The sequence below is a fragment of the Cariama cristata genome, unplaced genomic scaffold, assembly GCF_000690535.1.
Source record: "Cariama cristata isolate BGI_N322 unplaced genomic scaffold, ASM69053v1 scaffold24362, whole genome shotgun sequence".
NCBI lineage: Eukaryota > Metazoa > Chordata > Aves > Cariamiformes > Cariamidae > Cariama > Cariama cristata.
The window spans coordinates 12,815-28,981 of NW_009605915.1; the positions used below are offsets into that span (position 1 = coordinate 12,815).

At 50.1% G+C, this 16,167-nt stretch overlaps 1 protein-coding gene across 1 annotated transcript; it reads right to left on the reverse strand.

The window, feature by feature from the left end:
• Positions 1-965: 965 nt before the first annotated feature.
• RAB3IL1 (RAB3A interacting protein (rabin3)-like 1) lies at positions 966-15,275 on the reverse strand. Its single transcript, XM_009696176.1, has 10 exons — positions 15,262-15,275; positions 12,484-12,718; positions 11,872-11,967; positions 10,254-10,331; positions 9,422-9,637; positions 5,937-6,065; positions 5,711-5,823; positions 2,791-2,890; positions 1,683-1,749; positions 966-1,267 (listed from the first exon to the last, which is right to left on the reverse strand). Exons 1-10 carry the CDS (start codon positions 15,273-15,275, stop codon positions 1,185-1,187), a joined length of 1,131 nt encoding a protein of 376 aa, XP_009694478.1. The 3' UTR covers positions 966-1,184.
• Between the last annotated feature and the right edge of the window lie 892 nt (positions 15,276-16,167).

The following is a 16,167-nucleotide window of genomic DNA, read 5'->3' on the forward strand; positions in this document are numbered from 1 at the left end:
CCCAGCACATTTTGAGGCATACAGGAACCAGAGCCACATCCCTCACATGCACACAAAGATGTCTCAAATCTCTTCACTGAGGATGCCAGCTCAGGAAAAGCTGGGTTTCCCAGTGGATGTGCATCTCTAGGTCTGATGTAATACTGGGGAGGAAATCTCAGGGCCTCAAGACAGTGCCCAGGCTGGGCGTGCTCCTTCTGGAGACAAAGAACCCAGCCTGGGACTATGTTTTCTGTCTAAACAGTGCGATCAGTACTGCCCAAGCCTCCCTCAGGGCAGGAACAGCTCAAAGGCATGTTTGGGGGTGAGGTTTGTATCTAAGAGCACCGTGGCGGACTTTGTCAAGGTCCACATCTGCCTGTGAGAACCGCAGCAGATTCTCTAGACCAGGAGAAAACACCCTGCAGACTGCAGCCAGCTGTGAATTATACCATTTCCCTGCTCGCTTTCTTCTGCCAAAGGCCCCAGGTGCACAGCTCTGGCCTCCGCTCCGGCTGTTCCCCCAGCCTGGATTACCCAGTGCCAAATCGCAAGCTAAAAGCAGAAACAAATCCTTCTTTGTGATTCAGTTGGCAGAAAGCTTCTCTTGCAGGCTCCTTTAAAAGGAGCAAGGAAGTACTCGGAAACAGGCTGTTCATGGCTCTCCATAAGATTATGGCGCGCTGCTGGCATTTACAGGGCCGTTAGGGGAGTAAGTGGTCAGCAGGACCGAGGTGTACGGCTGGGTACAGCACCCTCCACCCAAAGGAGGAGTGGAACAGATGGACAGACAGCCAGCATCTGTCCCGAAAGGTCCAGGACTCCCGCCTTGCACAGGGCTGGCCTCAGACTATGCCAAAGCAGACTGCATATAAAAACAAAAGTTAAAAAAACAAACCCAAAGGATATACACTGCATATAGGAGACTCCATAGAGGACAGTCTATAGACGGCCACCCCAGCGCAGCCAGGGCCAGCCCAGCTCTGAGGGGGTAGCTTGGCAGCTGCGTTCCAGTCACGGTTGGAGAAGTGGGACAGCTGAAGGTGGAACTTGTGCTTCTTGCTCCTTGACCAGCTTCAGGCAGAGGGAGGGTGGGGAGGGAGTAAGGCCCATTGCAGGAAAGGCACCGCACTCATCTGTTTGGCAGACTACGTTTGACAACCCGTTCATACAGGAGCAGTTTCCTTCCACGCTCAGGCCTCTGCTTACATCTCACTGGGATAAAACCCAAGTTTGGCCAGAGACATCTCCCTCCGGAGCCGCATGACCTCCCAGTACATCAGCTCCACTGCAAAGCAAAACGGGTGTGGGGAAGAGAAGGAAAAACACCACCAAAAAAAAAAAATCAGTAAACAAGGCACAGCTGGACACCACCTCATGTTCTGCCGGGCTCTCGGGGCGGCCCGGCCAGGCTCACCCCCAAAGGGAGGGAAGCAGACACGCTGGAGGGTCCAGCAGGACAGGGCCATCGGGTCACCCCTTACCAGCTCCACCCCAGGGCAAAGCTCCCACAAGCTGATAAGCAAGGAAAAGGTGCATCCCTCTCATGCCTTTCTTTTGTGATTTAACTGTTCCTCAAAGACACAGGGAGTTCAGGTACCCCAGGCTGACCCCATTCCTGTCACACTGAATAGGACCTCTTAATTCCTCCCAATGGCCCACAGAAGGCATCCCCACCGCAGCCAGCTACTGTCCCCTCTTACCATCCTGCCTCACCAAGCCCTGCTGAATATAGCGAATGTACGTGAAGAAGTTGCACACTGCTGTGATCTGAGGGAGAGAGGAGGGAAAAAAAAAAAAAAAAGAGAAGTTAGCTATAGAATTGCTTTGCCTGTCAAGAGGCTTGCACAGCACCCACCAGGAGAGCTCGTGGTGTTCAGCACCTGAGAAAGAGCAGAAATAGTACCACATACCACCAGATGGAAAGAGATAGGAAGAAAGCTGGTTTAAAAAAAGTAAATAAAATTTAAAATTCTGGGCGTCTGCAATCCCATCCCAAGATATTACATTATCCATGAGACACACTATGGAAGAACTCCAATTTACTGCAGATTTGAGACATAAGTAATCACTACTTAATGTGGCAGCAAAGTCCATGATCTTCCTTCAAAGAGCACCGTTCTCTGACTGAATGAAAAAAAAAATCTTTGGAGTTCAAGGTTTGTGCAGAAGGCACATGTGCAGGGAGTAAGGGTGTTCATGACACATTACAGTACTTTGGTGCAAGTGACAAAAAAATCAACTTAAGTCCATGCGCAAAACCAACTTTTTCTCTCAGAAACAGTCACGCGTTGCAGCATCAGCTCTTCTGATATGCAACTCAAGAAAGAATAAACTTCTAAAATGCTCCATTGAATCAGAGCCCCAACAGCAACATTAACAAATCATTCACCTTCTCCCCTCCCTCCAAAGAAAGGGCAGCTTGTTCTCATAATCATTTGAGTCACTGATCTGTACTGGAACAGTAACAAGGGCCAGCATTTAAAGAGCAGAAAATTACTGTGTTTTACAAAGGAGAATTAAAAAATAATAATAAAGGAAAACAATGAAAGCCCTGTACTGAATCAAACCATGGAAAGTGAACGCACTGAAGACAGGTTGCCTGAAGGAACATAAGGCAGAGCAGCGGAGCGTGAGGCAGGGTTGGAGACCTGCACCCTAAGTCATCGACCAAGAGCCACCTTGACTTCAGGAACAAACTCAAGCCCCACAGGTCTCTGTCAGTTTGAAAGCTGACCCAAGAGCTCCTCCATCTCAGGGCTTGGAACAATTTTGGAGGGTCGAGGCACCCTGGGAAGGTGGAAGACTCACCCTGGCCCTGCAGGATGGTGAAATGTAGTAGTAATTCCCAGAATCCCCCAGCATGATGCGGTGCTTGCAGGTCCTGGGGAGGCCACTCAGAGCACATTTCCTGCAGACAAGATAAAAACACTTCAGCTTTCAAGCAATCTAGTGGCACAGCAGAGCACAGCAATTCAACAACCTCAAGACTATCCCCAAGAGATGGAAGTGGGACCTCAGAAGCCAGAGCTGTGTTGGTCAACATGACGCAGGAAAAAAGCAAAAAAAGCATGGCTGACATGAGCCTTCTGCTCCTGAAAAGATTCCATAAATGGCAAGTTTAGGAGACCTTAGGCTAAATATCTGGAACCATGAATTATTCCACGCCCAGGCAAACCAAGGCTGTACCCTTTCCCTGGCAGACAGCCCAAGACAAAACCACAGGAAATATCAAAGAGGTGAGGCTGGAGCAGAGTATAACAAATGTCATCTGGTCTCTGCACATCTCCTCCATGTTCCAGGCAAGGCTTTTGCTGAAGGAGTTCTGCTCAGGTGCATCAGCCTTCCTGACGGGATGCAATCATGCTGGCTGGGGACCAAACCTGGTCTCAAAACAGGTAAATCCAGCATTTGAGCAAAAGTTGTTCATGCTGAGAACTCAAAGCAAGCCACACTGCAGCCTTTATGCTAGGTTCCTATTATTTAATTTGGGCCCGATTCGAAGCTACTCTAGTTGAAGCCACATGAAGTGACTTTGTGGTGATTTCAGGGGGCTTCGGATAAAGCTTGCAGTTCCTAAGAACAAGTCCATCCCTTCTTGCGCAGACAGGGAAGAAGCCTGGTTTCACAACTGTAAGGAGATTTCAGACCGAGCGAGAAGAATAGTCTTTTCAAGACAGCTCAGCTCCCAGGGAGACCACCAAAAGGCGTAATCAGCAAGGGAGCAGCATGCCTCTATTTTCTTGCCATTTCCTTCCGTTATTTGCAAGACAAATGGTTCCCAGCACCAGTCAGTTGCCCTTCCTTCATCACCACTTAAAGCAGTAAAGCAGAATTTTCTGCTGCATAGTCATCACCATGTTCCCCAGAGACTTAATGCCTGCATGCAGGGAAGAGGGACATCACTCCTCAGCTGCAAAAAATTGCTCTGTGGGCCAAGGAAGATGACAACACACAGGAGCAGATGTTTCAGGGAGCTTCTGAGCATGTCTCTGTGCTTGCTTTCCACTGCTATCAAGGCAAATATTAGCTAAGAGTGGAAACATGGGCTGTAAGTGTTCAGATGCAATTAGAAGTAATCATAGACCAAATACTAACACAACTTAAGGAGATTAAATTCTCAGAAGGTGCTGGATGACCAATACCTTTGTAAACAAGATATCTTTAAGAGGTCCAAATTTGAGCATGCAACATACTGGGGGGGGCGGGGAAAGGACTAAAGGACTCCTGCTGGTCCCTCTCAGTTTGGTTGGTACCACCTGGTGTAATCCCAGCTATCACAACCGTAGCTAGAAGTAACCTAAACCACAGCATTTGGCCACCTGCCCTTCAGCACTCTACACACCCCAGGGCATTTTGCTGGGCATGCCATCATGAGAGCCAGTTATCCCCAGCACGTCCTGGCCAGCATTTTGCTCTAATCCTATATAGGCAATGGCACACAGCAGCCAGCTTGGTCCCCGCCTGTCCAGACTCCCCAAACTGTTGCACTGGGGTCTGGACAGTTGCACGCAGGTCTGGCAGGTCCCAGCTTGGGCAGGGACCGCAGTTTTCTCCTTTCCGGTCCACAGCATGTCCGAAGTTGCCATTAAAAAAAAAAAAAGAAATCAGTGTTTTGCACCTGGGACACAAGGGGGAACAAATTCCTTTTGGGTCCTTTATTGCCAATAGCAAGATTCCTTACCATCCTGTCTGCATGGAAATGAAACAGGGTTAAAAAGTTAACTTAGTTCAGCCCTAGCCTCAAAGCTGCTAAATTGCACTAAGTTAGTAACTTGTTAATGGATTAGAGATCTTTGATCACTAACTAAAAAATAAATACTTCACTTACGTTACAATTTGTGACCGGAACCCACTGTGAAGATATAAAAAAAAAAAGTCAAAAGGAAATCGATAAGGATAAACACAGGATGGGTTGTTCTTGGAACAGGCCTGACACATACTCATGGAACAATTTGCCTAGAGATGACAGAAAATGCAGAAGAGAGTGGTAGGAAACCTGCATGTGAGCAGCGTTTACTGTTACAGGAACACCTTTGCTTAGAAGGTGCTTTGCTTGAGGGTAAGGGTGGGACGAACAAAGAGAGAGCGCCCTAACTGAACTTCAATTCAATAGCTGAATAAAAATCCCCTCTCTTTGTCTGGAATATCATGTCACTCCCACTAGTGCCCCTCTTCTTTGAGGCAACCTCAAGTTGTCTGTCACATCAGATACAGTCACACAAGCTCTGGAGCAGCCCCAGCCCCAATTCTGATGCCAAGGCAACAGCATCGGGTGGGGAAGATGATATGCAGCAAGAGGAGATCTCTTCTGACCTAGGCTCAAACCCACCTGGGCCACCAGCAAGGTCAGGAGTGGAAGGTGAGTTCAAACCTCACAAGATGCAAGAACATGAGATAACGCAGCTCCAACTTAATCCTTTTGCCCTAGGTTATGCACAAACCCACCTTCAGAGAACATTCAACAAGTTGCTACCTTAAGGGAAAAAAACCCCAACCCAACCCTCTCCCAAGCCGAGGGCACTGACACATGGCTAGGTTATCCCCCCAAACAGCCAACTACAGTACATCAGCTGAGCTGAGATAATTCACAGGCTAGGAGAACGCTCAGCTGAGCCCTTCCAATTGTTCAGCTCAACTGACTGAGCAAGGCCTGGCCAAACTCCACCTAGATGGTACAAAAAGACCAGCAGCAAGGAGAGGACAAGAGAGCGTAGGCACGGTTCCTTACTTTGGCCCACCGCACTCTTCTGCTGACACCTTCACCACAGGCAGTGTCTGGGAAGCAACTGGCTCAATGGTGAGTGTATTCTGCTCCACGGCCACTCGCACCAGCTCCGACAGCTGTAGCAAAGAGAAATTAGTGCAGATCTGAACGTGCGAAAGTCACCTCCATAAAGATGCAACTTTGGTACTGCCAGGCTGTGCAGTTTTGGTCCTCCTTTTCCAGCACTCACCTCCTGCTTAGTGAAGTCCAGACAAGGTCCTACATCTTCTCGATAAATTCTGTCCAGGAAGGAGCAGGATTTATCCAAAGTTGGACATTCCTTCCAGGCCTGGAACTCAGCAAATAAAATGGAGTCGACCTGCAGCAAGTGTTCAAGAAGAGCCGGAGAGGGAAGGTGGGTGGAAGGAGATAGACCATATCCGAAGGTATCTGATACTATGCAGGTAACCTAATTATGAAACATCTCCTTTGGCATCTGGAAAGGCTCAGACACCACAGAAGTGTCTGAGGGAGGCTGGCTTGCTCCGAGGATCTTTCATCTCCCACCCACCAGCAGTTCTGTGCCAGACTGACACAGCCATACTGCGCTTAGTCTGGCAGAAACCTGCAGGCCCCTCTCTATCCCGTCTTTCTCCAGGACAGGGCAGCACCTCTGCTGCAGGAAAGCCACCACACAACCACCGAACAGACCGAGTGCCCACTCAGGCCATGGCAGGAACGACGAGAGCAGCTGAATGGCAAAGCACAGTGGCAACGGCACCCAGGACACAGGAGGCAGAACCTTTCTGTAAAGAAAGGATTGCTACAGAAAAGGATGAATTGGAAAAAGCCATTAATAAACAGCCATCAGCAGGACTACATTCAGTGAGCCCAAGTACGAGCTCACAGGGTATGCCAGCCCTTTAAAGACCACTCCAAGGCCAGAACTCTGGTTTTTGGGGGGTCACAGAAGTAACGGGAACACCGGGCAGCCACAGAGGCTTGCAGAGGCAAGCTGAGTGTAGGAACGGAGGTCTCTCAAAGGGAGTAGGAACAGTTTTCCTCATTCTAATGTCTGCGCATTGCCTTTTACAGCTGGGCAGAGCTTGCTCCCATCCCCTCAGCCAGCATGAAGGTCGCTCCCTCCATCCACGTCTGGCTGAAAATACTTCAGTCCTGGAGACTCTCTGGGACCTGGCATTTAAACCCCAGACGGATCATTAGCCAAACCACCAACCTGACTGACAGGGCATCTCCTTAAAAGGCCAGCAAATCCTGTAAAAGCTGCTGAAAGGAAAAACAAAACTAAAGAAATCCTGCTGAGCAATAGAAAGAACATGAGTGAAGAAAGCTGAAAAAGGTCTGGGTTCTAGCACACTCGCTCTATGCTATGGAGACTGCTCACCTGGTACCAGGAGACAGCTTCAGAGCCAGAAGATGGAAAAACAAATTGAGAAGAAAAAAAAACAAAACACAAAAACAAAAAAAATGGAGGTTAGCATAAAAGGAAGCCAGAACCAAAAGGCTGGAAGTGTGAGAGGTAGATGGGTCCCACCCATCCCCAGTGCTGTCCAGAAAGGTTACCTGCCGCAAGGATGAGGAAGCATCTGCCCCCACGGCCTGCCAGCCTGGCTCATAGGTGATGTGGATAGCCTTCCCAGGGATGATACAAAGGAGCAGAGAGAGGAGAGCGGGTAACCCAGACTTTGAGGGCAGAGGAAGAGACAGACAGTGAAGGAAAAGGTTTAGTGAGGCAAGAAAAGGAGGTAAAAAACATGAGACAAAACAGAAGATACAAGGAAAGGGAACTAAGCGTGCTGCTCAGGACATCACAGGGCCACAAGCCACACCTTTTGACTTCAGCTTGAGGTGCAAAAAGGGAACAGAAATTCTGACATTTTTAGGCTCAATTTAAGATGGGGCACATTTTTTCCATAGAGCACCAAGCACCCAGTCCCTGAATGCCAAGTTCCCTTTTATCACCTCTCACGTAGGCCACTAAGGAATCTGAGAGACAGAAACTAACAACTCAACAAAAATCCACCCCACCCTTGATATATAAAATTATTAGTCACTTTGGAAGCTGTAGCCCTGGGATATTAAGACCCAGGATATCTGCACCATGTGGAAGTTACCTACACAAAGAAATGACAGGTCCAAATCTTTAACAAGCAAGTCACAAGAGCTAGTGTTTCTCTAAAGATCGGCAACACAAGCTTTGCTGAGACTGAGCCAAGAACAGCAAAATGAACTACCCAGTAGGCAAAAGCTATCTCTGCTTACTGTAGGCAAAGGGCAACTTCTACAGAGCAGTCCAGCGGTTCACCAAACCGGGCTCTCAGTTTGGAGCTCCCCTGTTCTGACTGGAGGAATGGTTAGCATTGGGAGAGGTCACAGGACCTTAAAAAGATTAAAACCGTTTTCTTCCTGGACCTCAAACCAGCTTCCAGCTGACAGCATTTGACTCCAACTTCCAGCGTATTTGGACTGTTCCCTGCTTGACCAAGAGAAACCACTCGTCAGGCCTTCACAGTTGCTGAATTCATTTTTTCCTTTGGCTTTCTTTCTGACATAGCCTTTGCTCCTCTCTGCCTATGAACAGAGTTAAAGATCTTCATCTCTCGCTGCTATTGCTGTCTCAGGACAATGGCTATAGCCAACGTTGCCTGAAGCATTCCATCCAAACTGTAGCAACAAGAGCACTGCGCAGAAGCTGACAGGGCACATTCACTAAATCCACTGCCAAAAGCAGACGTTACCAGTGTTGCCAGCACAGTCCTGTTTGGCCAGGGTATTAATTTCACAAATGGCCCTTCCGCATACGTTCTCACACAAGCCAAGTGACCTGGTTCCTTCGTGCTCCCTCAACAATTCCTCATGACAGAGGCCGCAGCTCCCCAAAAAAATCACCAGGGAGACATATTCCCCCATCACATTCTCACTCATTCTCATTCTTCCTGACCAAGTGCCATATGCTGCCTCCTTTTCGCTCCCCAGGACAGCTGTGTAGACATCTGGCCAGGGGAAAGTTCCCAGATGGAAAGGTCCTGCTAAGCAGCAAGAAGCATTACTTACACCCACGGTCAGAGCAGGCGGGGGACTATCAGAGGATCACCAAAGGGAATTAAACAGGGTTTGTTTGAAAGATACTCACAAATGCTTTGTATGCTTCTCTGCCCAGTTCCTTTCAGTGAGGAAGGAATTATTTACAATTAATTAAATATATGCTCTGCGAAGAAGAGGAAGAACAGTGACATGCCCAAGAACACAAAACAAGTGACAGAGGCTACAAGTTGATGGAGGCGTCCTGATGTCCAAGCCAAACTAGGCAGAGAGAAGAAACAACAGCAAATCACGCCAGAACAGGTAGTGGACTCAACTGCCAAGATGCAGCAAACAACCGGCTTCTGCTCAGCACCTCCTGACATAGCCACTCTCAGCACTGGTAACTCCTGGATCTGTCCATGCCCTCCAGGCATCCCTCAGCTGCTTCCTCTAGCAGTTGTCCTGACGCAGCCTTCAACACGCTTCCCAGAAGAGGAAATCTCCACAAACGGAAACCCTCCAGGATCTGCCTCAGCACAAATTTAGGGAACAAGCCACATTACTGCACAGCTTCTCCCAACACCGAAACCACAAAGCTCTCCAGGAAGCCCAAGTCAGAAGCCGCACAGTTCCCTGAGCAGAGCAACGGCAGTGGCTCCGAGGCCGATGCAGCGACTGGCCCTCACCCACCTCTTTGCACTCATGATTGACTGGCTCTGGAGTCATATTCTGGCTGGCAGCCGAGACCATTGCGCTGCTGGTGCTTTTGTTTCGTCCGTGGCCCTTCCTGAAGACAGTTTTAGAAGGGCTCTGGAGCTGAGGGTGCAGCTCCCGGTTCGGAGAGGAAGGTGTGGATGTGATCACCAGCGTCTTCAGAGCTGTCACCTCTGCCTGCAGCATGTCGATCTGAGGAGACAAGGCAAGAGTCAACAGCACCTTCAGAACCGGCTGAGCTCGAGCTTGCTGCACCCCACCAAACTCTAAAGCCACAGGGAACCAGCTACAAGCCCAGTCACGAAGCCTTCTTCCCATTCTCCCAAATGCCCACCATCACCCAGAATTTTAAGCAGGGCTCAAGAGCAGCTTTTCAGAAACCCATCCCTCTGCTCCTCTGAGCCACATTTTGCCCTAGGCTCTTTTCAGACCCAATAACCCAGAAGAACTTTCTCTATCCTCAAGAAGGAACCAGCTGAGCAGCCCTGTGATGCAGCCTTGTCAGGAAATTCCAACTCCCCAGCTCCCTGCTCTATCCATCCCCGCAGCCGTGGCGATTAAACAGCATATCACTTCTCTGTGGTTCCCCTGGCATCCATTTCTCAAAGGGGAGCTGGATCAGCAGCAGGCTGCAAGGATGCCTTTTACCCCCTCACTCAGTGTCTGCTGGAGAGGGAACAGAGCAAATGCAGCATCTCAGAGAGACCGAGCTGCAGGTACTTTACTCTCAAACAGCACCATGGCCAGGCTGGGTAGGGATGGCACCAATCTAGCACAGAGATCAAGTCACAGAGAGTGCGGTTCTCACCTTCCCCCGTGCCTCCCTCAGCTGTTTCTCTGATGCCGCCTGTTTAGTGTTTGCTTCTCTCACCATCTTGTGCGCTTCCTGGACCAGAGAGAATTTTAGTCTGCCTGTTGCAGCCCCAACTCATAAAGCCACCAGGGCAGGCCAAAGCTCTGCCATATCACATGCCTTGGGCAAGCAAGCAGGGGGACAGACATCACTGCCACATCCAAGGGTTTCACTCTGTCAGCTGTCAAGAGCCTTCCCCCAGAATTTCCCAGAAAAGGGGAATGTGCCAGAGCCTGGAGTGCATCCCCCTTCTAGGAGTGTTGCTGGCTCAATTAAAGAGTTTAGCTGGCTGAGTCCAAGGTCATCTCTTTCACCGATACGGGCTGCTGTGAAGAAAGCTAGAAGCAAGGGCCTGCCCCTCCTTGCCCTTGGGAATTGCTTTAAAGCTGAGGTTTTACTATCAGCACCCACCTGAGCTACATCGCAGCCGTGTCTGCGCCCAGTCCGATACCTCTGCGACCCTGACCTTGACTCTGACTCACTAGCTTGGCTTCCTGACTTGACCTCAGGCCTGCGTTGTCACTGCAGACTTGCTGGTCGATCACTGGAGTGTTTTCTGACCCTGACTGCTGTCTGTGGCACAGATCCTGATCCAGACTTGCTGTTCCAGGTCTTGGCTCCTCACTGGTGAGCTCACTGCTCTTGCCTGACTCATTATTGCCCTTTGGTCCCACTTCCACTGCGGAGTGGCCAGCCCTCACTGCTCTGGGCATGGCTGCAACACAGCAGGAGCTGGAGTTGGAGCTCAGGTGGGGGCCAAATGGTAGAGGCTAGCTTAAAAACACCTCCCACAGCAAAAGGGGAGCCGTGCGAGTCCCAGCTGCGGCCTCCCCGCAGCACTGTCTGGAAGCAGTCTGTCCAAGGCCACCAAAGGAAGGGGACAGCCCTCACCTACATTATCTCTAAGCTCACCCTGAGCCCAAGCAGCCAAATCTCCAGGAGGGGGATGCTCCCTTGGCCCTCACACTCAGCACCAGCCTGTGTTTTGAAGGTACAGATGGACTCTGGCTTTCCTCCCTGCCCAGTCAGATCCAGACATTAATGCTGCTGGTAAATGGGATTTTGCCAGGATAGAGCTTGGCAAGAATCACGTTACAAAAAAGACCAACAGGCCTTCTGAAAACTCACTGGAGCAGAGTGTATGAGGACATCCAGCTTGTTCCCACCCCAAGCAAGGGCTGACACAAGCCAGGCAATCATCTCTATTACACAGCAGCTGCTCTCCAGACCACAGAGCAGGCAGGGGAGAGGGACAGGGAGCGATGCTTAGCTCCAGCTCCAGGCATCCCCCCATCTGGTTTTGCTACCAGATGTACAGACCCATAACTACTGTGCTCTTTATGCCACCCCACAGCTGCCAGAAGGGGAAAGAAATGCATGCAAATGCTCCCCAGGAGCAGGTACAAGCCCCTGCTCTGTGGCTCTGCCTGCAGCACGGCCCAGCTCCGCTTCTCCAAGTGGGAAAGGAGGTAACTGTGGGATGAGATGGCTGGAAGTTCAGGGAAAGCCTGTCTTAAAGGAGCTGGATGCGAGCTTAGCTTAAGAAAAGATGGGAAAAGGAAGAGGGTGGTACCTCAAATAGGCTAGCTGTTAACTCCTCTAGTTCCTGCTCCAGTTGTTCTCTGACTTTTGACAATCTCTCACATTCTTTGTCCTTCAGTTTCAGCTCCTGTTGAGGAAACGGAGAGGGGTGTGTGAGCTGATAGCAGGCCCCAGCAGTGCTGACGCCTGCCTGCCCCCACCTGTCAATCACACCCTCTCCTCCCCACCACGGCACGGATCCCCAGCCCAGGACTTCTGTCACTAAACTCCGTACCACGCTCCGTGTCACCAAAGGCATCCCTCCACAAGTTGTAGCAGGCTTTTCAGGCTGGAATTGCTCATTTGCCATTAGCAAGGAGAGCTCCACAGTAAGCACTGCCTGCCTCAAGGTGCCTTCTGCAGCAGGTTCCCAGGACTAATTTGGATGTTGGCATGGAGGCTTTGCGTCAACCTAACAACTGACGTCCTGCTCCAAAGCACTTTATAGCCACCTCAGCTCAATCTCGCTCCTCTTCTGCCTGCTCCAGACTGCGGCACAGCCACATTCAGACCCCTGCTCCCCTCAGCACCACCTCTAGGAAAAGCCCCACCGCTCCAATCTGCGCCGCCTTTGTCAGATGTTCTCACAAACTCTGGGCTTTACCTTTTGTGCTTTGTGCAGCTCTTCCTTCAGGAATTCAGACCCCTTTTCACGGATCTCCACTGAAGAGCTGCGCAGCCGTGACACGTTGAGCTGCTCAGTGGACTGGGTCTCATCCACACCTCCAGCATCCTGGCATCCAGTCTCTGACTCCTCCTTGCTGCCTTTGGACGGCATTAGTGTCTTCCAGTGTCCCACAGCTGGTTGCTTCTGGCTGTCTTCCTCAAAATTGGCCTGGCTGTGGGGTACCAGCACAGCAAAACGTTATATGGGGGCAATTCACAGCCTTCCTCTAACACTCGCAACACATCCACAGGCACTGAAGCGAGGCAGGGAGGATGACGGAGTACGGCGAGGTCAGGATTAAGCTTAGAGGACCTGCTGTGTGTCCAGCAGCAGCACCGGCCCCTTGACCCTGCACGCAGGCACTGCCCCCCTATTGAAGTGCTTCCCCCTTTTGGCATGGATCGCTTCCAGACCAGCGCCAGAAGAGGAGATGACGGTCTAAAATAAAGACTTTGGGGGAAATCTCCACTCCTATCCTGGGATCTTTACGGATCATAGCAAGTCTAGCTTGAGATGCCCAGCCTGTGCTCCTTTTAAGAAGGGCTCATTTCTCAACAGTGAGTACTTGCTCACAGACAATTCTGGACACACAAAACTTAGTAGGCAAAGCAATGCTATTAGTAACTCCTGGTTTTACCCTTCTTAAGGAGCACGTCCCAGATACTATTAACTCAGGATAAAGCAGGAGAACTAAAGACAGCTGCTCCAGGAATTCCACTCTCGCCTGCTTTCAGAGAGAAGCAGACTGCAGCTGGCTTGTGCAGGACTCCAGCATACACCCAGCAGACCCGAGTTCAGAGACACCGAGAGCAGCAAGAAAAAGCGAGTACTGCTCCCCCACTGCCTAGCGATATACTGCCCCTAACCCCCTCCACTGCAAACCCAGCCTTCCTCTCCCCCACACCCCTACTTCAGAGGGGAAGGACCTATTTTTAACCTACTGGTTTCCCACCAAAGTCCTCCACAGAGCTGTCTCAAACAGCGTACCTGCATTGAGCTGAGACGAAGCCCTGTTTTCTAGTTTCAGCGGCTGGCAAGTAGAGATGTATTAGAAAGAGGACACCAGAAGAGTCACCCAGGACACTGTTCCCAGTGCTCAGCAGGACTTTGTCAACTGTCAACAGACTAATACAGACCCTGGAAGAGGCTGATGAATTTAGTAGGCTTTGCAGCTGCTGGGGTCTTACAAGAGGAAAACGTAGACTTGAGTGCCTGTATGACAGGACATTACAATCATCGTGCTGCCCAGAGCGCGGGCATCACCCCTTCCTTCATGCACTCAACTGTCCTCACATGGTCACTTGCCATTCGAAGTCAGCGGGAGCGTGATCAAGCCTTGCACACATGGAAGCTTTCTATCGTGTCCAGCCACTCAGCAGGACACAGACACATCGCACTCCAGATTAACCTGCTGCCAGCTATCTCTGGGTCACAAGCCTGAGCTGAGCCGTGGTGCACAGCACCAATCCCTCCTCCTGCGCACTCCTTCTGCCTACTGCTCCTTGCCCACTACCTTCTGCAGAGAAGCTACCACCTTCTTTTGGTTAGGTTCACTTTTTCTTCTTCCCTTTCCCAATCTCTGTATTTTCCTCTCCTGAATTTGCCCTACCTCCTCGATTCCAGCCAGGCCATGCTCTTCCCCGCCGCTCCGACTCCAGCCCCATACTGCAGGACAAGAGCACGCACTGGGCTTCTCTCCGCAGCCACACGCAGCTCAAAAGAGCCTTGTTCTCCCTCATCTCGCCCAAACACAAAAGGCAGTCAAACCACGACGCCCAGCTACCGACAGGTCTTTTTCTCCTAGCTTATGCCACCCGGCAAGAGCGTGGTGTTACCACCTCTTCTACTCAAATTGCTCCCTTTCTGCCCCCCGCAAAGCTCTCTATGAGCAACAGTTGTCCACGGTCATCTTTCAAAGAGGGAAAGAAGCAGCAGCTACCAGCTAATTTAGCTCAGGTAGAACAGGAAAGCATGTGGAAAAGCACATACGGAAAATTCTCTGAAAACTTGGAAGATGAAGTCCACAAGATCATCCCTGATGCCATGCCATGCCAACTGGACAGCATTTTGACTACAGAACTGGGGGCAGAGGGCATGCAGTCGGTATCACAGATTTCGCGGACCTCTCTCTTGAGCAAGAAGGAGTGAAAGCACCAGAAGGATGGTCACACAGCAATGCTAAGGAGGTAGGAGAGGATAGGAATGAACTGGCATCCCAGTTCAACTGGCTTCACCTGGTTTTACTGAACATTCACTGGGAAGATCTAGAAGGGGAGGCTTATCCTGGTGATACTACTTAATTTGGAAGTGTGGGAAATAACACAAAAGGGCGCCTTGGGGAAAGGGCAAGAAAATAAAACTAGTTTTGGCCAGAGGAAAAAGGACAGATAGCGCCTCCAAGCAAAGATAATTCATCTTGAGCTATTCAGCACGCTGGGACTGCTCGATAAAAAGCAATATGCACAAACACGGAGGGATACGCCTGACTGAGCGAGTCGCAACCAACGGGAACTCCCAGACTGGGCAGGCATCTACGGTTTGACATGCGAGAGAGCACGCAAGTGTGAACTACGTGGTGTTCAGAGCATGCAGTGCCTGCTCCATCCAGTTAGGCTGCTCTGTTGGCACGTTTCGTTAATCAGAGGAAAGGCAGAACCACACAAAAGAAATAAAACGGTTAAGAAAGGTCAAGATAAGCTAACACAGATGACTTACCAAAACAGTGACATCGCTAAGGGGATGAGGAGGTCTCCAAAGGCTCCAAACACTAAGGAAGGGGAGAGATCAAGCAAGAGAATGACCCAAAGGAAGGAATGAAATCCATTACAAGAAGGTGGAGACTTAATGAGACCAATCCATCCCAGAGATCAGGGCAGGTTCTCTGTAATGGATTTGCCACAGGAAGCATGTCAAACAGAGAGGTCTGTTCAAGAGTTAAACCATTTCTCAGGTGGCATAGTGAAAGCCCTCTCTGCTGTGGACTTTTGAGATCAGACAGGGTAATTTGCAGAGAAGACATCTCTCCAGGATGTCCTGCATTAACGAGGAAACACATCAGAAGGGACCCAGCCAGTGCTAGCACCTCCAGCTTCTGTGGTCAGAAGGAAACAAAAAACAGAGCATAAACGAAAAGCTACATTCAAAACTGAGCAGCTAGCAGGAAAAAGAAAATAATAAAGAAGCAGCAAGGAAAAGGGACATTTCAACAGTCCACTAAACGACTAGGACAGCCAATCTAACCTATATGTAACAGGAACAGAAAAACAACGTTGTTTCTTTACGACTCTCAAGTTCTCAGATGAAAGTTGTTTGTCTTGGGAGACAGGTATTCCAGTGTATTTCCACGTGCTATGGATGAAAACTGGAAGACACGGAGGAATGAAACAGTCCCACCCACACTCCGTAATGCCAAGGGACCTAAAAACCCATCCTAAAAAAAAAAATAATCATCCCATCTTCTATGCCGGAATAGCACATTCTCCGCACCCTGCAAACAGAATTCCCAGGAAAGCCCTGGCTATGCTGGCTTCTGCCCAGCAAAACCCCCATCTCCAGTGTGCAGCTGGGGCTTTGAGTCCCCCCACAACCCCCCCAGAGACCAAAGGGCCACCACCCCCTCTT